At 54.4% G+C, this 23,754-nt stretch overlaps 2 protein-coding genes across 7 annotated transcripts; both read right to left on the reverse strand.

Annotated features, from left to right (window-relative positions):
* Positions 1 to 24: 24 nt before the first annotated feature.
* On the reverse strand, positions 25 to 11,415 carry LOC115602615 (SLAM family member 5-like). 6 transcript variants are annotated; one of them, XM_030473883.1, is made up of 15 exons: positions 11,287 to 11,415; positions 8,702 to 8,995; positions 8,362 to 8,622; positions 8,162 to 8,188; positions 7,534 to 7,635; positions 7,315 to 7,359; positions 5,831 to 5,883; positions 5,378 to 5,479; positions 2,658 to 2,808; positions 1,623 to 1,826; positions 1,377 to 1,478; positions 852 to 890; positions 718 to 767; positions 494 to 580; positions 25 to 358 (listed from the first exon to the last, which is right to left on the reverse strand). In XM_030473883.1, the coding sequence occupies exons 1-15, from the start codon at positions 11,333 to 11,335 to the stop codon at positions 299 to 301; spliced, it is 1,626 nt and encodes a 541-aa protein (XP_030329743.1). In that variant the 5' UTR covers positions 11,336 to 11,415; the 3' UTR covers positions 25 to 298. The 6 variants fall into 6 exon arrangements, with proteins under 6 accessions (XP_030329743.1, XP_030329740.1, XP_030329741.1 ...); XM_030473880.1 differs by lacking the exon at positions 11,287 to 11,415 and having other exon boundaries at positions 8,702 to 9,169; XM_030473881.1 differs by lacking the exon at positions 11,287 to 11,415 and having other exon boundaries at positions 5,378 to 5,467; positions 8,702 to 9,168.
* A 2,414-nt stretch (positions 11,416 to 13,829) lies between these two features.
* SLAMF1 (signaling lymphocytic activation molecule family member 1) lies at positions 13,830 to 21,779 on the reverse strand. The gene is made up of 8 exons (XM_030473707.1): positions 21,728 to 21,779; positions 17,295 to 17,621; positions 16,698 to 16,979; positions 15,609 to 15,716; positions 14,625 to 14,720; positions 14,411 to 14,457; positions 13,986 to 14,264; positions 13,830 to 13,886 (listed from the first exon to the last, which is right to left on the reverse strand). Exons 1-8 carry the CDS (start codon positions 21,777 to 21,779, stop codon positions 13,830 to 13,832), a joined length of 1,248 nt encoding a protein of 415 aa, XP_030329567.1.
* Positions 21,780 to 23,754: the final 1,975 nt, after the last annotated feature.

Consider the following 23,754-nt stretch of genomic DNA (forward strand, 5'->3'; position numbering starts at 1 on the left):
TTCCCAGCAGAGAAAGTCCAGGGGTTCTGGTGTGAAATCCATCTTTATTGGCTCAGCTGTGCCCAGCTCAGGCATCCCAAGCCTCATGTCCTTGGGCCACATCCCACGCAGGTCCCTGTCCCACGCACGTCCCCATTTCCACCAAGATTTGGGCATCCACAGGGAGGGCCGAGGGGGCACATGGTGCTTGTGGTCCCCCAGCTTGGAGCATCATCCCTTCTCAGTCCCCACGCTACCGCTCTGGGTGGCCTTGTGCTCCCTGGGAATGTCTGGAAGCCACTGGGCTCCCCGGGAACTCTCAATCAGCACTGGGCTCCTGGGAGCAGTGGGGACCACTGGTAGCTGCGGGGCTATCAGGCTGGAGAGAAGCAAAATGAGATGCTGGGGGGGGGGCCTATAAACCCTCCTCAGGGACCTCATGGGCTGGAGGGGCTCGGCTGGCAGTCTCCCCCCCTGCCCCAGCAGTGGAGCTCAGTGCATTGGGGCGCAATACCTGGGGGTCTGGTGTGGGATCCGGCTCGCTGAAGGTGGTTTCAGTATGCTCCAGGGCTGGGGATTTCTCTGGATCTTTCCTCTCCTCCTGCAAGAGGAGCTGCTTGAGGAGCTGCACTGAGCATCCTCATCACCTGGGTGATGGGTGCACCTCCTCTGTGGTGGATGGGGAAACTGAGGCACAGGCTGGGGCTTGCCCAAAGCCATGCAGGGCTCTCAGCTCACCTGGGGAGCAGCGGTTTTTGGGGTGCTGGTGTGATCCAGGGCTCCCAAATCTGCAAGGCAATGAGCTGGGATGTGGCTCACGGCACTGAGCCCAGGTCAAGAAGGGTCTAAGGCTCAGGGTGACCACATCTCACCTGAAGAGTCGTTGATGGAGGTGGCTCGGTCCCGGGTCCCTGCAGCCGGGGCAGACATAAGTGTTACAACAGCTTTGCAAAAGGCTTTGCAAGGGCTTTGCAAGACCCTCCTGAGAAGAGGGTGAGGTTTGGGGTTTGCAGGAGGAGAAAAAAACTGAGCCTGAGGTTTGTGTTAGAGCAGAGAAGGAGAAACCCTGGGTGAAAGGGCAGAGCTGGCCCTGAGAGGTGCACGACTGAGCAGAAGAGGGAGTTACGGGTTAAACACCTGGACTTTTAAAGCCAAACTGAGCAAGGGGGAACCCCCACCATGGGGCTAAGCCATGGCCAAGGGGTTTCTTACTTTGTCCCCCTGTTCCAACATGAACCCAGACCCCGCCTCATCCAGCTGCACCAGAGTAACTGACTTTCCACAGCACTTCTCACTGCTTTGAGGATGTGGGTTGGGAGGTGGCTGTTACCTCTTCCTGCCAACCCAACACGTTGCTGAACAAAAGGGGAGCAGCTGTGGCCTGGTGGGGAGCTCACCTTCCCCCTTAGTCCACTGGTAGGTGAAGAAGAGCACAAGCAGAGCAACCACCACAAAAAGGGCAGGGGACCAGTACTTGATGGGAACAGCTGATGCATTTCCTAAGGGAAGAGATAGGAGATGTGGGCATGCTGCCCGCAAAGGTGGCCAGGGGCATGTGGCAAATGTCTCTGGGGGGATGCAGGACCCTCCAGGATGGTGGCACGTTCCTAAGCTGCATCTTTTCCTTCCCCCATGGGACTCACGTGTTTTGTTCCCTGCAGCATCTGTCTGTGTCAGCACTGTGGTGGTGATGGGGTCCCTGCTCCAAGGAGGGGTTGGGGAGGCTGTTGGCCATGTCATCAGCTTGTCCATATCCCCAGTGGTTGTGTTGGGGTCTGTCAGCAGCTCCAGGCCCTCATCACGCTGCATGGGGCTTTGATGCCCTGAATCCTCTTTGATGACGAGAGCTGCAAATGAGGGTCATTGATTCATGTCAGTGCCTCCCCACACCAAAACTGCCCCTATGGAGCAGGAATGGAGCTGCAGAGCTGGTGGTTGCACCAGGCCCACCACGGTCCTACACCAGGAGCCCAGCCCGCGCTGCAGCACCATGGCTTAGGGAGAGGCAAGGTGGGAGCAAGAAGTTCCTCTGGCCTCAGGACTTGTGACAAAGGTGTGGGGCTGGGGAATGCCAATGGATCCATGGGATTACCATCCTGCCATGTTCACACTGAGACAAACACCCACTAAGGAAGAAGATGCTATCAGTTGCATTGCCATGGTGGGTGCTGGGAACAGTGAGTCCAGGGCTTGTGGGAAGTTGTGCAGGACCACATGCTACCAGCAGCGTCACACTGATGTTGGGCAACTGCTTGTGGTGCCAGCACCACCGAGGTGCTCTGTGGCGGTGAAACAGGGTCCTCAAGCAAAGCAGCCCATGGTGAGATGTGGACAAGAAAGGGGCCGGGTGGTCAGTGAGCATCCTGCCCCTTGGCTAGCAAAGGGCTGGGCAGAGGGAGCCCAGGATGGGGATTTGTGGCCCAGCTCAAACCTGGGAGAGCTCAGGGAACGCCAATTTTCCCCCTGCACACAAGCCAGACACCAGCCAAGCCATAAAGCAGATGGCCTAAGCCTTTCCCTCCTTGAAATGTCCAGGGGAGCATCCTGCCCTGTTGCAAAGGGTCCCCTGAGAAAGCAACGTGGTGTTACACCCACTGCCTTCACATTGCTCCTTCCTCCTCCTCTTCCTCCTCCCCCAGCCCCATAGATGGAGGGAACCCCCCGGTAACCCCACTCACCAGCTCCAGAGCAGAGCACTGCCATGCAGAGCCAGCCCATCCCCATGCCTCTGGGCTTCATCCTCCTCTGCCTCACCGGAGCCGGAGCCTTCCACTGCTGTTTCCCCTTTTGCAATGTCTTCCTTCCCCTTTCTGCCCCATCAACGGCTTCCTGTAAGCTCAAAGGTGCTGGCACTGAAATAGGGTGATTAATGGCCAGAAACTATGCCAGGGAGGGGGAGGCATTTTTGGGCTATGACCTGCATAAGGGATAGATCCCATCAGCTGTTGACATGGGCAAAGGAGGAGGTGACACTCCAGCACTGCCCCAGCTCCCTTTGGGCCAGCCCATGGTGGCATCACTGCTGGTTTAAGCCTTGTTCCAGGCTGGGGATTGGAGTTACAAGGGCAAATTTGGTGCCACATGGACAAATCCCTTGGTAAAGTGCATGACCCACTAAGGTATGTTTTTAATTGATCAGCATGAATTTGAGAAACTCAAACACCTATTATGAAAATGCAGAGAACAAACAAATTACTCCCAATAATGGTCTGGTTTCACCTCAAATCATACGCAGACAGAAATTGAGCTCGGATGTGTCTGGCATTTTTATTCCTAGAGGGCTCTCCTGTGCCAGACACTTCAAAGAAATCTCCAGTTTCATCCCTGAATAATTCACTATCTACACAAACAAGACAAAGAGCAGAGGGAAGCAGCATGGGAAGAAGTTTCCCAGCGTCTGTCCGTCCGGCAGCACCGGAAAATTGGTGCCAACAGGGGAGCTTGGCTCCATTCCTGGCTCTGGGGGGGATTTGGGGAGCAGGGAGGGTGGGATGTGCCCCATGTCCTGCTAGCTGGCCATCCCCTGCTTTGGTAAATCCCAGCTCTGGGTGAAGCCATGCAGACCCTGCCGTAGGACATGCACCTCGGTGGGATGCAGCCAGTACTGCACTGTGGAGCATCCCTGGATCTCTTGGAAAGCTGCTCTCCTCCTAAAGCTCCCACACAAATATTTCATCCAAGAATAAAACCTCATATATAAGCACATCAAAGGAGTGGAGTGGAACAGCCTCAGCCACGTTCCTTGTCCTGTTTGCCCCTAAGCTGGATTATCTCCTGCCAAGGACCCCGACAACATCTCAGGGGACCACAAACAGCTTGCTGGTGGCATAAAGTGATGCTGGGCACGGTGGTGGGAGCTGTGAGGTCTGGAAGGTCCCCAGCAGGGCCAGGAGCACTGCAGAAGCAGCCAGAACTGAAACTGCAGCACCCGCGTGTGTGCTCCTGGGTGAAGGTAGGTGTGTTTCCATATTCAGCTTTCTACCACCAAGCGTTATTCTTGCTTTCTCTCGGGTGACCAATCAAATGAAGTAGCCAAAGGATTGCCAAGTTGAAAAGTATAAGGAAAAAAAAGGTAAAAAAGGATGTTAGGAGGCTCTTGAGGAGTCTTCCCAGCCTCCATTGTGAGGCTCCAAACTGCGAGGTGCTGCAGTGCGAATCCCAGGAATCATAGAATCATAGAATCTTGGAATAGTTTAGGTTGGAAGGGACCTTAAAAATCATCCAGTTCCAACCCCTGCCACGGGCAGGGACACCTTCCACTAGAGCAGGTTGCTCCAAGCCTCATCCAGCCTGGCCTTGAACACTGCCAGGGATGGGGCAGCCACAGCTTCTCTGGGCACCCTGTGCCAGCGCCTCAGCACCCTCACAGGGAAGAGCTTCCGCCTAAGAGCTCATCTCAATCTCCCCTCTGGCAGGTTAAAACCACTCCCCCAGGAGCATTTCTGTGGCCCATCAGGAGCATCAGCTCATGTCCTTGCACTGGGAGGGTTGGACTTGCATCCACAGTTCTTGGCTTCTCACTACAAGAGAGACATTGAGGTGCTGGTGCGGGGCCAGAGAAGTGCAACGGAGCTGGTGCAGGGCCTGGAGCACCAGTGTGATGAGGAACAGCTGAGGGACCTGGAGGGTTTAGTCTGGAGAAGAGAAGGCTCAGGGGGGACCTTATCGCTCTCCACAACTGCCTGACAGGAGGATGGAGCCAGGAGGGGGCTGGTCTCTGCTCCGAAGGAACAAGGGACGGGACAAGAGGGAATGGCCTCAAGCTGCACCAGGGGAGGTTTAGATGGAGATGAGGAACAATTCCTTCCTCAAAGGGTGCTCAGGCATTGGAACAGGCTGCCCAGGGCAGTGCTGGAGTCACCATCCCTGCAAGCGTTCACAAACCATGTAGATGAAGCCCTCAGTGACATGGGTTAGTGGTGGCCTTGGCAGTCCAGTGTTAATGGTTGGACTTGATGATGTTAAAGGTCTTTTCCAACCCAGTTGATTCTATGATTCTATGATTCTATGTTCCTTCTACCCTCCAGAGAGGGTAGAAAAACGAGGAGCACCGCATGCCGGAGCTGTGCCATGGGCTCTGATTAGTTGATCGAGTGGAGGGTTTTCTGATCCTGCTCCCAGCAGTCTGGCAGGCCTCTGCCCATCTTCTCAACATCTGTCTGCAATTGCAAAGGGACAAAAGCTTTGCTTGGGCTCACAGGAGCCGATTCCTCCATTGGCAAGAGAGAGGGGACCCATGGGCTTGGTTTGACGCTCTGGAGCTCAAGAAAGCCCAGTGAAGACCCATCTGCTCATGCCTGTCACTCCAGAGGTTACGTCTCTCTCCCTGGGGTCTTGCCCATCTCCTTGCTTGGTGCTGGAGCCCCTTTAGGGGAGATGGCCAAGAGCCACAACTCACCTGGGCTGTACCCTGGATCGTGAAATGGGTGGTTTTGGAGGTCTCACTACTGGGCATTGGTGTCGTCTTTGAGCCATCTTGCAGGTAAACCTGGGGAAAAGGCTTTAAAACGTGTTTCCAGGGCTTGGAGCTGTCAAAGTGATCTCAGAGCCTGGGTGAGCCAAAGAAACCAGGTTTGGTGGGGCTGGGGACAGAGACCCTGGTGATGCACTTGGAAGTGCAGGCAGGTGGCTGTGGCCACACTGGCTGCTCTTGGGGCAGCCCCAGCACTAGCACATCCCCATTCAAGTTCCCAGGAGGAACTAATAGGCTTAGGTTGCCCAGCTGCTGTCCTTCCTCCCCACTCCAGCACACAGCCCCCAGGTCATCCCCACCCCATGCAGGGACCCTCCGGATCTGCATCCTGGTCCAGCCACATACCCAGATGATGGGCATGAACCTGCACAAACTCACCTGCTGGGAAGGGCCAACTTGGGCATACACTGTTGTGTACTCTGATCTGGCCTCTGTAAGGAGAAAAGAGGGGAAGGTCAGCGAGGGAAAAGGCTGTGGTGGATCCTCCTGCATCACCTGTGGTGCTGCTGGGATGGGAAGGGTGGGAATCCCGGCTTAAAGCATGGCAGGCTCAGGCTCAGAGCTGCTGGAGGGGTTCGATGTGGGCCTGTGTTGAGGTGAAGCATTGCTTTTCATCCCACCATCCTTTCTGCCTCAGGGGAGGTGGGAGCAGGGCGCTTGCTTCCAGCTCAAAGGATAGCAGTGGAAGTATGTGCCAGTGCAAATCAGCTTGTCCCATTCCAATACAAGATCCCCAGCTGCTTTCAGAAGGGAAGATGCATTTGTCTCTCCTTCATACATTGCCACCATGGCAGCCTCAGCTCATTCTTCAGCTCATCGGAGTAGAGGAGAGGATTTAAATCCTTCATAATCCCATTTGGGGGTCAAAATTCCAGTGTCTCTCATTTGCAGCACTGTGGAGGAACAGCAATGCAGACCTCAGCCAGTGCAGAGAGAGCTTCAGGGAGACGTTTTGCCCATAGCCGCTGATAGAAGAGCTGGATCTCAATGACTGCATTGGAGGAGCCCATGATCCTGGTGCTGGGTGCAACCCGACATCCCACTGGGGCACAGGCAAATGCAAAACACAAAGCAGGAATTCCCCCATTGGTGTCAGCTTTATTTCAGCTCATGGAAACAGCAAACCATGCACATTTGAAGAAAAAAGAGTCAGTGAGATCCCTTCTGGTCATCGGCCCAGTTGTAGCAGTGATGGGCACGACACTGCATCACAGAACAACCCTGAACATCAGGAAGAGGAGGTGGGAACTGATCCAGTGGTTTCTTCTTCCACTGGATTTCTTGGCTGGACTTGCACCCTAAACCCCTGAGTCTGGTGGAGCTGATCCCGAAGGAATACCAGGCCCCTGCAGCCACTGTCATGCTGCCCCACCTCTGCCAGGAGCCTCTGATCTCTACCTCCAAAAGCCAGGGAAACCAGGCAGCGGTCATGGTGCTGCAGTGGGTTGTTTGTGTCCACGGGGCACATGACCCCTTGTTGTTTGTCTCCATACCCCCAGCTATCTCCTGCCAGCTCTTATCTTTTCTCTTCAAATACCTCTCCCTTTGGTGATCCCATGGCTGTGCTCCCAGCTGGAATGGGCTGGAATGTTTCCCATTTGGTGGGCTGGAATGAAGTTTTCCAGCAAGAAACTGGGAAAGAGCACAGCTTCAGCCTCAGGAACATCGTCTGGGTCACTTCTTGTAACTCGCTTCCATGCATGCAGGGTGGGGGTGCGGGGAGGTGTTGGGGTCCAGGGTACACTCTGGTACCAAGCCACAGCAGCGGATGATATCCCTCCTGATTTTAAATGCAACCAGGTTGTTCCCACCAGGAAAAAGGGGGAGGGAGGGAAGTGCCTAGGGGAGCCTCAAGGTCCTACCTGTGTTCACAGCCTCGTCTGCAGGCAAACGGAAGATCCTCCAGCCTGGGAGAGAAGCAACAAGGGGCTACTGTCAGCAGCAGCAACAAAAGCAAACCCCCCACAGCACTTTCAGCTCCAGCATCTGCAGCCCCCCAGGTGCCTGGGCCATGTCGTCCCTTTTCAGGTTCCATCTCCTGCTTGCCAGGTCTACAGGGACCCACAGGGGAAGCAGCTCACCTTTGGGTTTACAGTAGATCACAAGGATAACTGCTGCTAAAAGCACTCCAGCTCCTGCCACCGCTGCGGCCACAATTCCAGCCTGCCTGCTGGAGTAGTTGTCTTGAAAGAGAAGAACATCCCAGAATGCATCTGGCTCTTCCCAGCATCAGAGAGGGGGGAAACGGGCACGACAGTGCTTCAACACCCTGCTGAGCCCCTTCCTGCTTCACAGGGACCCTTATTCCATGGTAATATGGTCCGACATGGAAAAGAGGTGACACGCTGCATGAAGACAAGTGGTTTTGCAGGCAGAGCAGCGACAGAGCAGTGGCAGGGATACTCTGGGCCCAGCCCCTCCACGGCCACAACTTTCCCCACTGATGTCCCTTTGCCTTCTGGGGACCTCATGGGTGGCTTTTGTGGTGGGAAAAACCCCTCTGGAAAATCGAACGTGGAGCCACACTCCCACCTGCAGCCCATCCTTGGCTCTGCCTTTCCATTGCGTAAATTGATTTGTTGCTCCCATCCCAAAGCGGGGCTTTCTGAGGGACACCTACTCTCCCCAAATTCCCCAGTCGACAAGGACAGCTACGGGCACAGTCAGAGCTGAATAGCAAGGCTGGACATGGACAGTTTGGGAGCTCACCATTGGTGGGAGGGTGGGTTGTGTTTTCTGGCAGCATGGGCAGCATGGTGAGGGAAGAGAACAGGAAAGAGGTAAGTGCCTCTGCTGGGGCATGTGTTTCTCTGTACACCAAAGCACAGCTCGGGGGGAAGCTGGAACCACTGGACGCAGGATATGGCCCTTCCCCACCACCCACTCGTGCATCTTTCCATGGCTGTTACCTGCACAGAGGGCAGTGAGCGAGATGATGGTGATGTTGCTACTGCTGACAGGGTTTTGCACCGTGCATGTGAGAAGTGGCTCGTCCAGGAGTGACTCCTCCACGAGCATTGTGGCCCCATGTTTCCGCAAGCTCCCCATGCTCCAGATATAGGAGACATTGCCAGAGCTGGATCCGGATGTGGTGCAGTGCAGGATGTAGCGGCAGATGCTTGCCGAGCAGTTCTGCACCATGCAGGTCACCGTCGGCACTGACAGCTCCCCTGTGGGAAGCAGGGGGCTGTCAGAACCCCCATTTAGCACAAAGTGTAAAGAAAAATGTCAACAGTAGAAGGTTCTTACTATAAATGTGTAAAGTGAAGGTGGTTTTCACCCCTGAGCTCTTTGCAGTGTAGGTACCAGCGTCCTCCATCCTCAGCTGGGAGATGGTGAGCGCGCTGCCATTGTTGGGGAAGGCCAAGCGTGGCTTGTAGTTGTCATCAAAAAACGTGGCTTCAGGAGGATCACCGAATTTCACAGTCACTATGACATCGTTGTGAAAGCTCCAGGCTGCAGCTTCTCCTTCCAGCCTCTGGAGGTAGAAGGTGATGGACCTGCCCAAGGTGCCGATCACCTCTGACCCCTTGCTGGTGCACACTAGGGAGAGAAGCTGGACTGAGCGCTGTGCCCAGGGACAGGATGTGCAGCGAGCTTGAGGCTTGGGGAAGGGGTGTTGGCTAAAAAGCAAAGCCTCACCCCGCTGTGACACACAGGGTGACACCATGGACAGGCTGATCTACAGGGACCAGAGCCCCAAGTGCCATTGCACACAGTAGCTCTGTTCCACTGAGGGTAACATCATAGAATCAGACTGGTTTGGATTGGAAGGGGCCTTTAAAACTCATCCAGCTCCAACCCCCTTCCACAGGCAGGGACACCTTCCACTAGAGCAGGTTGCTCCAAGCCCCTGTGTCCAACCTGGCCTTGAACACTGCCAGGGATGGGGCAGCCACAGCTTCTCTGGGCACCCTGTGCCAGCGCCTCAGCACCCTCACAGGGAAGAGCTGCTGCCTAAGAGCTCATCTCAATCTCCCCTCTGGCAGGTTAAAGCCATTCCCCTTGGCCTTTCCCTACATTCCTTGTCCAAAGCCCCTCTCTGCTTTTCCTGTAGCCCCTTTAGGCACTGGAGCTGCTCTAAGGTCTTCCTGGAGCCTTCTCTTCTCCAGGAGATCAAGCCCAGCTCTCTCAGTCTGTCTCCAGAGCAGAGCTGCTCCAGCCCTCGCAGCGTCTCCATGGCCTTCTCTGGACTTGCTCCAACAGCTCCACTTCCCTCTTGTGTTGTGCTGCCCCAGAGCTGGACACAGGACTGCAGGGACTGTCTCCCCAGAGCGCAGCAGAGGGGGCGATTCCCCTCCATGACCTGCTGCTCACGCTGTTGGGGCCACAGAACCACCACGTGTGACAGCAGCACCACCACATTTTCAGCTCTAATAGGCATTTTAGAGGGGACGCCCCTACCCCAGCCCTGGGGTGCACCCTGGGGTGCTGCACCCTGTCCCAGTGGCTGTGGGGTGGCACGTGTCCCCAGCTTCCCTTGTGTGATGCAAGAAGTGGCTTCAGCTCAGGACTGCAGTGAGTGTCTCCACAGAGTGCAGTAGAGGGGGAGAATCCCCTCCCTCAGCCTGCTGGCCATTCTTCTCTTCATGCAGCCCAGCAGATGAGAGGTTTTCTAGGCTGCAAACACGTGTTGCCAGCTCACCTGAGGCCTCTGGAGCATCGCTTGGGATAAGGTTCACACTGGATCACTGATGCTGGAAGTGGAGAGCACTGAGGAATCTCTCCATTGCTGGGTGATTGCAGGAATTAGGGGATTCCTTTTTATTTTAAATAATCGATTTGACTCTGAGGATCTGGGCTGAGGTCCCATATGAGGACTTGTGCTTTCACATCCCCCAAAGTGCTCGAGAAGCAGCTTCCTACGCACAGAGGGGGTTCAAGGCGGTGTAAATGAAAGTGCAAGAAGTTTGCAACAGCTCAGAAAGGTCAGAAAGGTTCCCTTTCAGCACCAGCCTAAAGACCACGTTAATCTATAAGCAGGCAAGAACAGGCAGCTTCTTCGCCAAATGTAGAGCTGATTCCCCCTCTTCTGAGAAGGAAGAAGACATTTAATTCCCAATATAAAAGTCAATGCTTACTAGTCTGGGTTGGGGATGGAGGTTTTTCTTCCCAGTTCTTGAAAAGGCAACTAATCCTGGTTCAGCCAGGCAGCCAGACCCCAAAGTTGCCACGTCTCCCCAGGGTTCTGCATTTCTGGTTCCCCCATGCGAGAACAGGCATCTCTGACCACATGGAAGGAAAAGCTGGTCAGAGAGATAGAGCTGAAGGAAATTCTGCTGAAGCGGCAGATAAGGACAGTGGAGGGTTCAGCCAGGGGCAAAACCCTCCCCGAGGCTGCAGGGAGGGAGCCGGGGCAAACCCAACGTCTCTGCCCATTTCCCCTTGCCTGAAAAGAGCCAGAAAGTGTCCCCTCTTCCAAACAGCCCTAAATTCCCCACCACGAACCCGCAGGAGCAGGGAAAACTCAGAAACAACACACAGGCGAACAGCCCCGGAGTGCAGCAGAACGTCAAACTCAGCAGCCGGTGCACATCTGGCAGCAGCTGGATGGAGACAGGGCTGGAGCTGAGACCTGATGCATTCACTCATTTGCACAGGGAGACTACATGAGAGCGAGGGGCCAGCACTGGGTCGTGCTGGGCATCTTTCACCCTGGGTTGCCCAACATCCTCAGGACATCCCTGTGGAGCTGCGCCTGCGCCACTGGTCCCACACATGCCAGCCCTGTCCCTGCTCTCCCAGGAGCCCTTAAAACCAGCCTAAACCCACCCTGAGCTCCCCATGGGCTCCTGCCTTCCACTGCTAAGGGAAAATCAGCATCTTGCACTTACTTGCTTGCTGAAGGAGGAGGGCAAGCATCAGGCACCAAAACACATCCATCAACCCACGGTGCACGGAGAGGAGCTTTCTGTACCCAGCATGTATTACAGCTTGTGGTAGCAAGAGAGAGAGGTGAGCGTCTCTGTGCACACGGCCTTCCCTTCAACAGCTTGGATGGGTGGAGATAACTGTGTGCTTCATCCAATGGCTGGTACCACCAGTGTCATCTGATGGAGACATTGGGCTGACGGGTATGACAGAGGATGACCTCAGAATCACGGGCTGGTTAGAGTGTGAAGGGACCTTAAAGCTCATCCAGCTCCAACCCCCTGCCCCGGGCAGGGACACCTTCCACTAGAGCAGGTTGCTCCAAGCCTCATCCAGCCTGGCCTTGAACACTGCCAGGGATGGGGCAGCCACAGCTTCTCTGGGAAAAGTCTGTGCCAGCGCCTCAGCACCCTCACAGGGAAGAGCTTCCGCCTAAGAGCTCATCTCAATCTCCCCTCTGGCAGGTTAAAGCCATTCCCCCTTGTCCTGTCCCTACAGGCCCTTTTCCAAAGCCCGTCTCCAAGTTTCTTGTAGCCCCTTTAGATACTGGAAGGAATCCCATGTGTGCAATGAAAACTTGAGCTGAAAAACTCCATTTTCAAGCAAAGATGAGTGTGGCATCTGGGACAAAGAGCAGCACCATGGCTGTGTGTGACAAGTAGCCCAGCTCCTCTACAGGAACCAGCTCTGAGAGGTGTATCATGGAAGCCATAGTGGGTCAGCACCCACAAGCATGCTGGTGCTCATAGACCAATGTCACCAGCTCATGCTTCCTAAGGGATGGTGAAATCCAAGCTCTCTATCCTCCTCATACTGAAATTCAGGTAGGGAGAAGCGAGAGCTGGGTCCATGCTGGGGACATTGGGCTTTAAACTAGCCCTGGTTCCTCTCCCCCAGCGAGGGAGCAGGTTCTACTGTCACCTTTCAGTGCTGCCCTGATGCTGTGAAGCTGGTGATGGGCTCCTCTCTTTTTAAACGCCCTGGCAGGCGACTAAGGTGAGAGGCACAGAGAGACACCTTGGGGAATGGGCCACCCTGTAACCCTCTTTGCCTCCTCCAACAATCCCCTGGGAGCTGGGGTTTCTGTGGCATCCTGGCTCAATGCCCCTCTGCAATGGCAACATCAGTATTTTCACTTGAATCGTTCCCCATACTGAGCATCCAATATCCTCGCCGTGTTTGGGTGGCACATCACAGGGTGCTCCATCATTCTGCAAGGAGCAGCACCAGGTTAAATCCTGCACCAAGCACCAGGCACAGAATCTGAGGCTTTTACACCGTTTTAGAGTCACAAAGTCATGACCTTGCCCTTCTGTGGTCCTGCCCGTGATCCTGGTGAAGTTGCTGCTTTGGAGACTTTTCCAAGGAAGCAGCTGAGCTGATTTTCTGTAGTAATGCAAGGAGGAAGCCAGGGAGGTGCAAACCCGCTAATTTCTCTTCCCCTCCAAAGCCTGATCCAGCCTGTGACACACTCGTCCAGCAAACCTTTCCAAAAGGCTTTACATACATTTATTTTCCTTTCCCTTAGTCAGACCTGCTGGATGAGCTGAGTTACCTTGGGATTATAAAATAGCTTGGACTGGGGTGGTTGGAAAGATTTGACAGCCCTTTTCCTTCGTCCAGGCCCCCTCCAGCATCCCCTGGGTATTTCTGCAGGGAATGTGGGATCTGCTGTGGGCAGGGGATGGCCAGGCCATGGACAAGGGCTGCTTCCCCCTCTCATCCAAAAATTCATCTTTCAATAGTCTTTGGAAACAGTCCAAGGAAAACCCTTGCCTGTTCCTATAGTCATCAGTGGAAAACAATGGGGATGGAGAAGTGTGGTGAGACATTGCTGCTTGCCCAAGCAGGGACACGAGTGCTCCCAATACAGGAGTCAGGCTGAGCTCAGCCTCGAGGGCATTGCAAAACCTTCTTTGGCAGAAACCCGGGAGTTTTAGAACCACTTGTAGAGCAAAAGTTGAAATAAAAAACACTTCTGATTGTAGCCCGCTACTGTTGAACTCACACCACCTCACCCGTACCACGAGCTTGGGGGTCCCTCTAGTGCAGCCAGCACACAGGATGAGTGAAAGCCCATGGGCAGGGATGAGGCTGGGGTCCAAACCAGCTCCAGCCACACTTCCCAGTGCTGCATTATGGAGCTGATGGGATGGACCCTTCCTCTCCGAGGAGCCAATTCCGTCTCTGTCACTCGTGCCCGGCTGCAGGGTGGTATCCAGAGTTCCTCCACCCTTTCCCAGTGCTTCAGTATCTTCCCTTAGCCAGATTATGGCCACACTTAACCATAATCCAAGGAGATTTCTCGCCTTGCTTCATTCAGCACTGCTCTTTGCTCTGCCATCCTTCTCCTCTACATTGCAGCCCCAGCTCGGCTGCATGTCAGAGGGTTTTGCCCCAATTCCACAGTGATGAGGAGGGTTTCGTCAAGCCAGGAATGTGATGTTGGTGTCCGTCGAGCAGAGGTGGAAGCTGGGCTGGGCTACTGCCCACTGCCTGGAGAGGTTCAGGCCATGGGCATCATCACGCTGGCATAAACCGTCGTGGGCTCCTTGCTGGGGCTCTGCAGCAAGAAGCAGGGAAGCAAAAGAGGTGTCTGAGCTGGGGGGAAGATGTGGGTTGCCCCATGGTGATGCCCAGCCAGGGTGAGAACCACCCTTACCTGCAAGAAGGGTGGGTGGCCCTGCAGGATGTGGGGCTGTGCTGGGGTGTTCCGTGGGGCACAGGGGACTGTGCTGGGGGCCAGTGCCGTGTCCAGGGGCTGGCCGGTGGCTGCAGTATAGATGGTGGTGTAGGAGGGGTGCTCGGTGGCAGGGGCTACTTTCTGCTTCTGCACAGAGAGCAAAGGATGAGCAGTAGCACACAGCTCACCATGGAGACCCTTCCTTCCCTCTACCCTCCATGGACCCACCATTTCCTCCCCAGTTTGTGCTGGGCAGGACTTGAGGAGCAGTGGGAAAAAGACCCACAGTCTGTCCCCAAAGCCACCCTGAGATGCTGGGGGCTGCAGAGCCCAACCTTATTCCCAGCAATTCCCAAATTAATGATGACTAGGCAGACTCCTGGAATGGCAGAAGCCTCCCCCACCCTCTCCCTCATCAGCTGCAAGGCTGTGTTGACACCCAGTGGCCAAACCCATTCACAGGGTGCTGAAGGCCAACAGAGGCATCCAACAGCTACCCGGGGCTTTGGGTGCTGCTGCCCAAAGCCAGGCTGCCACCATCTGAGACCCTACCCGAGAAATCCCATCAGGATCATGTCCACACTCCCCCCAGGCTGCAGTGCCGGGATCCCATCGCTCAAGGAGCATGGTCATGGCTCACCTGCACCCGCTGCACTTGGGAATAGATGGTGTGCACCGTGCTGTCCTCAGTGAGTGGTGAGCTCTCCTGGCTGGCTGCAGGGGGATAAGCAAGTCAGTGAGCTGGGAGGGGAGCAGGGACTCAGGGGAACCCTGGTGCTTTGCAAGTCACATCCTGCTCCTGCACCCCAAAGCATGGCAAGGGTGAGCCAAGGTTGGCTGCGTCTCTGGTACTATGCCCATCCAACCTGGCCTTGAACACTGCCAGGGATGGGGCAGCCACAGCTTCTCTGGGCACCCTGTGCCAGCGCCTCAGCACCCTCACAGGGAAGAACTTCTGCCTAAGAGCTCATCTCAATCTCCCCTCTGGCAGGTTAAAGCCATTCCCCTTGTCTTGTCCCTCCATCCCTTGTCCAAAGCCCCTCTCCCGGTTTCCTGGAGCCCCTTTAGGCACTGGAGCTTCTCTAAGGTCTCCCCTTAAGGAGCCTTCTCTTCTTCAGGCTGATCAAGCCCAGCTCTCTCAGCCTGTCTCCAGAGCAGAGCTGCTCCAGCCCTCACAGCATCTCCATGGCCTTCTCTGGACTTGCTCACGCAGGTGAAGCATCCGGGTAAAGCACTGGAGATCGGTAAAGTAGATCTATCTTTTTATTATTTTTTTTTTGATCTTTTTTTCTTTAAGCTGGTTTCCTTCCTGCCTTTCACTCTGTGCTTCAAGAGAAGCATATTTCACTCCTTCCCAAGGGCCAGGGTACTCTTAGAATCATAGAATCAGCTAGGTTGGAAAAGACGTTTAAGATCACTGAGTCCAACTGTTACCCCACGACTGCCAAGTTCAGCACTAAACCATGCCACTCTGTAGACATATGGCCCACGGGAATCAGCCCCTTGGTCCATTTTTCTGGGGACAGATTCTGTCCCCCCACAAGGTTCATCCCAACCATGGATCACCAGCTGCCCCCAGCACTTCTACTTCATGGCACTCACCGACGGGCTTGGCCAAACGGACAGCCATGAGGACGCCGATGAGCATCACTGCAGCTATGGGCACCACCACAATCAGCAGGAGACCCTCCATCCCCAGCCTGGCGCTGCCTGGAATGGGGGACAGAGAGGGGACAGGATCAGCCACCGGCCCCAGGGTCACCCAGAACCAAGCAGAATGGGCTGCTGAAAGCTTTTTTCATCTCACCACCTAATTTTGGACTGCTTTTTTCGGTAGAACAGGAAACAAGGGGCAGGAAATGCTTCTCTTGAGCAGAGCACCCTCTCATCACCTCCAGGCTGCACCAAGCAGCAAAGAATCTGCTGAAGGTGCGACCAGGGCCAGGCAAAGCCCTAACAATGTTTCTGGGGCTTTATGGAGGCCTGTGGGGAGGCAGACCCTTGGCATCGCAGGGTGTAAAAGGGCCCTGGGACAGAGCTCTGCAGCTCCAGCCTCGCTCCCACCCAGAGCAGCCTTGCTCATGAACCACTAATGGTGACATCACACAGGGGTGCAAGGGGTTTTGGGGCAAGGAGGGGTGAGGAACAAGCCCCAGATGCCCCTGGAACATCTCATTTCAACATCTCCCTTTTCTAAGCAAGAGTCTCGACTGTTTTTCCCGCACGGCTATTTGCTCAGCACAGGTCACTGTGAGAGCCACAGCAGAGACATGACGTTACCTTTGGGTCCCCAGGGAAAGGGGCAGCCACCGCACAGCCCAGCCCTGGAGAAAGTCCCCCTCGTCACGAGGGAGAGCTAGAAAATCCCAATGAGAGAGAGCATGACTTTTGCCCCAAGAGCCAATGAAGGGGAAGCTGTCACTGAGGGTTTTCTCCTCCACAAACCATGCAGCCTACGAGTCTCCTGCTTTCAAATGAGCCTCAAGCACTGAGGTGCAGCAGCTGGGGAGGGTGGTGGGATCTGAACCTCCACATCCTTCCGTTTACGGGAAGCACTGAGCAGCCCCGAGATGACACTTTGCTTGCAAAAGGCCCCTTTGAGACTGCCTAAAGCAGCTTGAGAAAGTCCCCTGCAAAGCAAGAACAGGACCAGGAGGCTGGAGAGAACTGGGTTGGCAACTGGGGACTCACCCATTTGCTTATAGCTGCACTTGGAGGAATTGAAGGCAATGACCTGGGTGCTGACAGGGTTGCTGGTGGTGCAGGAGCAGGAGATGCTGGAGTTCTGCAGGGGGTAGGTGAGGTGCAGGAGGCTGCTGTTGTGGGAGCAGAGTCCCGAGGTGCTGTTGTCCCCACTGCCCCAGCTGTACGAGATGTTGTCCCCTCGCTCCGCCGTGCAGTTAAGGGTGATGTTGCAGGTGTCGTTGGCCAGCACCCAGCCAAGGATCTGGATGGTGGGATCAGACACTGGCTCTGGAGAGAGGGAGGGAAGGGGCAGAGGGTTGTGCCTGGGAAATCCTGTTGGCTTCTAAATCCATAGGAGATGGAGAGGAACCAGTCTAGCTGCAAACAGCATTAGAGAGGGACATGGTCTGCATGAACCCAAATGCTCCTGGGAGTATGTAGATTGGACTGCAAGAGGGTCTTGGACTCACTGCAGCACCTTGACATGATGTAGCATCTCCCACCCGCCTTGACCGCCTGTTCCCAGCACCTCCCAGACCTGTTCCCAACACTGCGAGTGGCTGGAAGCACCCAGCACAGTTCTCCCATAGCAGCGTGTCTCACCATACACCTCCAGCTGTATCTGCCAGACCTTCTCCTCTGGCCCCTTGCTGACTATGTACTCGTAGAGCTGCCTGTCCTGCCGGCTGGTGTTCAGGATCTCCAGAGAGAAGTCCAACATGTGGAAGCGGGTTCGTTCCTGCATGTAGTTGGTGTACTTGCCATCTAAGTACTTGAGCAGGATGAGCTTCCTCTGGGGGTCCTCGGTGTCCCGCTTCCAGACAGCTGCTCCGAAGTCCAGGGTGAGGTTCTGAAGGTCAGGGGGGATCCGCAATATTGTCGCCTTCCCCAGGGTGCCCAACACCGTTTCCCTCACCCCATGGACCATGCCTGGGAGGAGAATGGAGAGAAGGACTGAGGCAGGCAGGGAGGCACAGGAGGCTCAGAGCCACAGCTGCCCCATCCCAGCTCTGCTGGATGAGGGTTGATCATAGAAGCATGAAATCATCAGGTTGGGAAAGACCTTTAAGCTGAAGTCCAATTGTTCCGCAGCACTGCCAAGGCCACCACTAACCCATGTCACTAAGGATCTCGTCTACACTGTTTGTGAATACTTCCAGGGATGGTGACTCTCCACCACTGCCCTGGGCAGCCTGTTCCAATGCCTGAGCGCCCTTTGGGGAAGGAATTGTCCCTAATCTCCATCTAAACCTCCAAGGGTGCAGCTTTAGGCCGTTTTCTCTTGTCCTATCACTTGTTACTTGGGAGAGGAGACCAGCCCCCTCCTGGCTCCATCCTCCTGTCAGGTAGTTGTAGAGAGCGATAAGGCCCCCCCGAGCCTTCTCTTCAGACTAACACCCCCCACACACCCCCAGTTTCTCAGCTGTTCCTTGTCAGATTTGTGCTCCAGGCCCTGCACCAGCTCCATTGCCCTTCTCTGGACCTGCTCCAGCACCTCAATGTCTTTCTTGTAGTGAGAAGTCCAGAACTGAACACCGGATTCGACGTGCAGCCTCACCAGCGTGATGATCACTTCCCAAGTCCTGCTGGCCACACTATTTATGATGCCCAAGTAGCTGTGGGAGCTGGTGATGGCATCAGACCCACTGTGGTAATCCGCAGACTGGGGACAGCTTGGGTTGCATGAGATAATATCAGTCAGAAGTTGAACAGATTATCTAACCACATTTTCAAGCTCTGGGATATCCACCTCATCCTGCACCAGCAGCTGCCAGTGAGTGGGAACATGAGTCATGCTTTACACCTAGGCTCAGGGTGAGCCCCATGCGCACCCCACAGAACCATCCCTAGGACCAAACCAGTGACCCTCAGCCTCCAGCTTCACATTCTCAACCCTAAAAGGTGCAGGTCCAGGGCTCAGAGGAGAAGCGTTGCCTTCCTCTGCTCTTCCTCCCCGCTCCTGCCTTCCTGGAGCAAGGTGAGAAACTCTTCATTTGCATTACCCTCCCCATTGTCTCACGTTGTGCACCGTGGCCAAATCCTGATTTAAGGCTCTGGGCTTTCCATTGGCACAACAGCAGCCAACGAGGGCAGTGAAATATCACCCCATGGAGCAGGGCTGCCTCGAGCAGGGGAAGGAGCTTGTGGCCCCAGTCTGGTGGGGATGCTGGTCTTGGGAGCAGGGTGCTGGCAGTGGTGGGACCTACCTGGAGAAGTTCTGGTGATACCAGGGCCAGAGGGAAGCGGTGCTCTGTGGCTCTTAGCCAAAGCCTGCAGGTGAATGCAAGTCACGGCATCCAACACCGTTAAGTTCTTCAGCTCCAGAAACTTTCAATGGGCCTTCCCTTCTACAAACTGCGGGAAGCGCAGCCTCCTGGAGGTGAGCTCAGGCTGTCCTTCTCCTGGCTGAGGTGGTCCCAAGTGTGTTTCTTGGTGGCCACAGAAAAGTGCTCTTCAGAAGAGGGGTGCAAGCATCTCCCACTCATCCCAGAGCATCTCAACCTCCTGGATTTCCCGGAAAGCACGTGGGAGGAGCTTCTCCCCCAGAACCTTCGCTGTCTTTCATGGCGGTGCAGTGATTCATATTTGCTCACCTTCCTGGGCAAACAAGTTTGTTTTGGGAGGAAAGAGCATGGGGAGAAATGCCAGCTCAGCATTAGCTGACTCCACCGTGTCACCCCCATATTTCCTGCCAACTTCTTTCCATTGGGGTGAGGCTTTGCCCCAGAGTGGAAAAGAGAAGAAGCTACCCCAGAAAGTTCTGAGGAGGCCAGATAACCCCAGTATCCACTTCTCTTGTGGCATATATGGTTCCACTAAAAAACACAGAGCAAACGCTCTCCCTGCCACCATCCTAAGCAAGTGCCACCATTTATTTCTCCTCCCATGTCACAAATCACAGCGGCTTGAGCTGTCTCTGTGGACTACATCTCCCCAGCATCAAAAGCAGCATCAGACACAGCCATCACCCCGCAGAAACCCCATGGCCTGACATGGAGCAATCAGGTTCCTTGATCATTACCAAATGAAAAAGCCTTTTTTACATCATATTAGAAAAACCCTCTGCCCTGGCGAGGACCATCTGCTTTGCAGGGAAGATGGCTCTGCTGGAGCAAGGTTGAAGGAGGAGGGATGTGAAGTGGGCTGAAACCAGCCATGCTGAAGCCCATATAGAGAGGCCAGAGGAAGGCAAAGTGATCCTCACCAGCCCAGCACTAGGCCTGGAGCAGCTCTCGCAGCAGGGATTGGGCTCATGGGACTTTTGGTGTGCTGGCTAGGCAGAAAACCCCACGGGGATTTTAAAGGCGGGTATTGTAGTAACGGTGAGCAAGCAGAGCCGAGAAGAACCTCCAGCTCTGCCAAGGTCTCTGTCCTGGACAAGCCCTTTGTTTTGCAGCCAGTAATTACACAATGCAGTGGCAGAGGGCTCACAGAATCATGAAGTAGTTTGGGTTGGAAAGGACCTTAAGATCACCTGGTTCCAACCCCCAGCCACGGGCAGGGACACCTCACACTAGACTATGTCACCTCAGGTCCTGACATGGGGCTGTGGGGACACAGTGCCTCTGGTCCAGCTGGTCCCCCTCATCCAGGTCCCTGGTTCCCCTCATCCAGGACAACATCATCCCCAGGACACCATCCACAGCCAAACAGGGCTCTCCGGGCATCCAGAAACAGGCAAGTTACCCCACTGCAAGTCCCATTCCACTCACCTTCCACACAGTTTATTGCTTGGGGACCTTCTCCCAGTGCACTGGCACCTCTTGGTCTGAGACACTCCGTATTGCAGAGTGAGACAAGCCACCAAGGCTCTTCATCTTCAGTACACCAATTCACAGCTGGTACTAAATTGTTTGCTCACTGCTACTAATACCCCATTAAACCCCACAGTATAGTGCTTCACTATTGCAGCTACGCTTTGTCCGTCACCATAGAATCATAGAATAGTTAGGGTTGGAAAGGATCTTAAGATCATCTAGTTCCAACCCCCTGCCATGGGCAGGGACACTTCGCACTAAACCATGTCACCCAAGGCTCCATCCAACCTGGCCTTGAACATCGCCAGGGATGGAGCATTCACAACTTCCTTGGGCAATGCATTCCAGTGCCTCACCACCCTCACAGTAAAGCATTTCTTCCTTATATCTAACCTGAACTTCACCTGTTTAAGTTTGAATCCATTATCCCTTGTCCTACCACTACAGTCCCTAATGAACAGTCCCTCCCCAGCATCTTTGTAGGACCCCTTCAGATACTGGAAGGCTGCTATGAGGTCACCACGCAGCTTCTCTTCTCCAGGCTGAACAGCCCCAACTTTCTCAGCCTGTCTTCATACGGGAGGTGCTCCAGCCCCTTATCATCCTTCGTGGCCTCCTCTGGACTCGCTCCAACAGCTCCATGTCCTTTTTATGTTGAGGACACCAGCACTGGACACAATACTCCAAGTGAGGCCTCACGAGAGCAGAGTGGAGGGGCAGGATCACCTCGTTTGACCTGCTGGTCACGCTGCTTTTGATGCAGCCCAGGATACAGTTGGCTTTCTGGGCTGTGAGCACACGCTGCCGGCTCATGTTCAGTTTCTCATCAACCAACACCCTCAAGTCCTTCTCCTCAGGCTGCTCTGAATCTCTTCTCCACCCAACCTGTAGCTGTGCCTGGGACTGCCCCGACCCAGGTGTAGGACCTTGCACTTGGCTTGGTTGAACTTCTTGGGGTTGGCATCGGCCCACCTTACAAGCGTGTCAAGGTCCCTCTGGATGGCATCTCTTCCCTCCAGCGTATCAACCGAACCACACAGCTTTGTTTATTCATCATCTTTTATTCTCTCCTCCTTCAGCCTGACTAGTACCATAAGGAATGCATGCCTAATAGCCTCTATTAGGGATGAACAACACATCCAGCCATTTATTTCCTAGACGAATATTTCTACTCGATCTGCCCAGCATGCTGCTCATGATTTCTAAAGATCTTAATAGCTAGGGAAAATCCCCAAACAATCCAAAGGGAGTATTTCAGGGAGACAAAAATATACATACCCCAGACGCAGCCGAGAGAGATCAGCAGGCAAAGACACATGCCACAGCCCATGCCTCAGTTCATGAAGCCTCTGCTGCAGTGGAGTTGATATCTGCTGTCAAGCAGGTGTACTCAAACCCGAGCCCCTGCCCTGGGCCCTGTATTTCCTGTTTTTGGTTAAATGACTTCTTTTTTTCTTGAGTGGAAAGTATTCAAAGCACAGAGTTGTGCTGCTGAATGCTTCACCAGAGACAACCCTGTGAAAGGAAGCATATCATCGATTTCTAGTTTGTACCAGAACTGCATCGTCCTACTACAGGTCTTTAACCCCAGAAGAAGAGGAAGTAACCAGGAATAAGAGCATTTCACATACAGTAACAGTGTCCTGGGGGTGTACAGAACCTCCCAGCGCTGCTACCGCAGCCGGGGTGGAGGCTGCATCCCAACTGCTGCTACTCCATTGCAGCATTGTGGGGCTGGGACCCAGCATGAAGCCTCCTGGAGAGCTGGTGAACACCAGTGCTCACAGCCACAATGCCCATCAGGGCAGGAATACCCCAAACACTCTGGGATTCACCCATACCCCTGCTTTGGGCTGCATGTGACCTATAGCGAGGAGGAGGATGAGGTGGTCCTTAAAACCTCACCAAGGAAAAGCCCAATCCTTGTCCTTAGGTGGAGCACTCAGGGAAGCGATCTGGGCTTAATTTTGTTCCTGTTCTGCCCATAGCAGGTGCTTGGAGATGGAGATGGTCCTCCCAGTCCTTTCAGGGTCCCCGTGTTGGGGATGGAGCACGGACATCAGCCTCCTGCACTCAGCGGAGCGCCGGGGATGGGGAAAACACTGCTCACTTGTTCCACTGCTGGAAAAGGGGTAAGAAGAGCTTGGCTGGTTCTGTGGGTTTAGGGGAATGAATTATTCAACACCATCAGAGCTTAGCCCACGCAGCTTCAACAGGGAAGAAGGGTTTTTTCCTTTTGCTTTCTTCAAGTTTCCATTGCTGTTTCTGGTTTTCAGAAGCAGGAATTCCTCTGCTGTTTTAAACCAGGTTGAAGTGCAACCAGGAATAAAGGGTGAATTTACATCCCACCAACTTTCAGCAGAGCCAAGCTCTGGGCTGTCCTTGAGTTTTATTGCGTATTATGTAATAACAACTTATTTCTAAGGAAATAAAGTCTTCAAACCACACTAAACCACCCCAGCATTCTGTTACACTGCTCCTTCCTCCTCAGAAAGTATCTGGCTAAAAACAAAAACCAAAACCAAACCAAAACAAACAAAAAAGCAACCCAAGCTATTTACCAAAAATCAACAATTGATGGAAGGGAACAGCTCAGCAAAGGCATGAAAAAGAAAGGATGAGTAAGAGCAGCATGAGGAGACTCAGGTCCTTTTCTTGCCGCATGCACACAAGGAGCTTTGGCTCAGCTGAAACGCGGTGGTGATTCCACTGGAGACAGCCAGCTCCCAGACCAAGATGATGTGGTTTGGGTTGGAAGGGACCTTAAAGCTCAATCCAGCTCCAGCCCCCTGCCACAGGCAGGGACACCTTCCACTAGAGCAGGTTGCTCCAAGCCCCTGTGTCCAACCTGGCCTTGAACACTGCCAGGGATGGGGCAGCCACAGCTTCTCTGGGCACCCTGTGCCAGCGCCTCAGCACCCTCACAGGGAAGAGCTTCTGCCCAAGAGCTCATCTCAATCTCCCCTCTGGCAGGTTAAAGCCATTCCCCTTGGCCTGTCCCTAGAGGCCCTTGTCCAAAGCCCCTCTCCAGGTTTCCTGTAGTCCCCTTTAGGTACTGGGAGCTGCTCTAAGGTCTCCCTGGAGCCTTCTCTTCTCCAGGCTGAACAAGCCCAGCTCTCTCAGCCTGTCACTATGGCAGAGGTGCCTTTTCTGCTGGGAAAGAGCAGAAATGTCCCTGTTGAGCTGGAAGTGGTGGTTGTGTGTGACACGCTGCTGCTGTGGGGACAGAGCCTGCAGTCAGAAGAGCAGGATGCAGATTTCTGTCCCGCTTTTCTGGCTGCAGGCTCTGTCCCCACAGCCGCAGC

This window comes from Strigops habroptila, chromosome 22, assembly GCF_004027225.2.
Source record: "Strigops habroptila isolate Jane chromosome 22, bStrHab1.2.pri, whole genome shotgun sequence".
Classification (NCBI taxonomy): Eukaryota; Metazoa; Chordata; class Aves; order Psittaciformes; family Psittacidae; genus Strigops; species Strigops habroptila.

Coding starts and splice junctions, on each gene's coding strand:
- LOC115602615 (XM_030473880.1), bottom strand. CDS start 9,122: ATGGTGTCACCCTGTGTGTCACAGCGGGGTGAGGCTTTGCTTTTTAGC. Junction 1,827..2,657: donor AGTGCTCTGCTCTGGAGCTG/GTGAGTGGGGTT, acceptor CCTCATTTGCAG/CTCTCGTCATCAAAGAGGAT. Junction 1,479..1,622: donor TGCTGCAGGGAACAAAACAC/GTGAGTCCCATG, acceptor CTCTTCCCTTAG/GAAATGCATCAGCTGTTCCC.
- SLAMF1 (XM_030473707.1), bottom strand. CDS start 21,779: ATGGGCTGTGGCATGTGTCTTTGCCTGCTGATCTCTCTCGGCTGCGTC. Junction 17,622..21,727: donor CTCTCTCGGCTGCGTCTGGG/GTATGTATATTT, acceptor TTCTCCTCCCAG/GCATGGTCCATGGGGTGAGG. Junction 16,980..17,294: donor GATACAGCTGGAGGTGTATG/GTGAGACACGCT, acceptor CCCTCTCTCCAG/AGCCAGTGTCTGATCCCACC.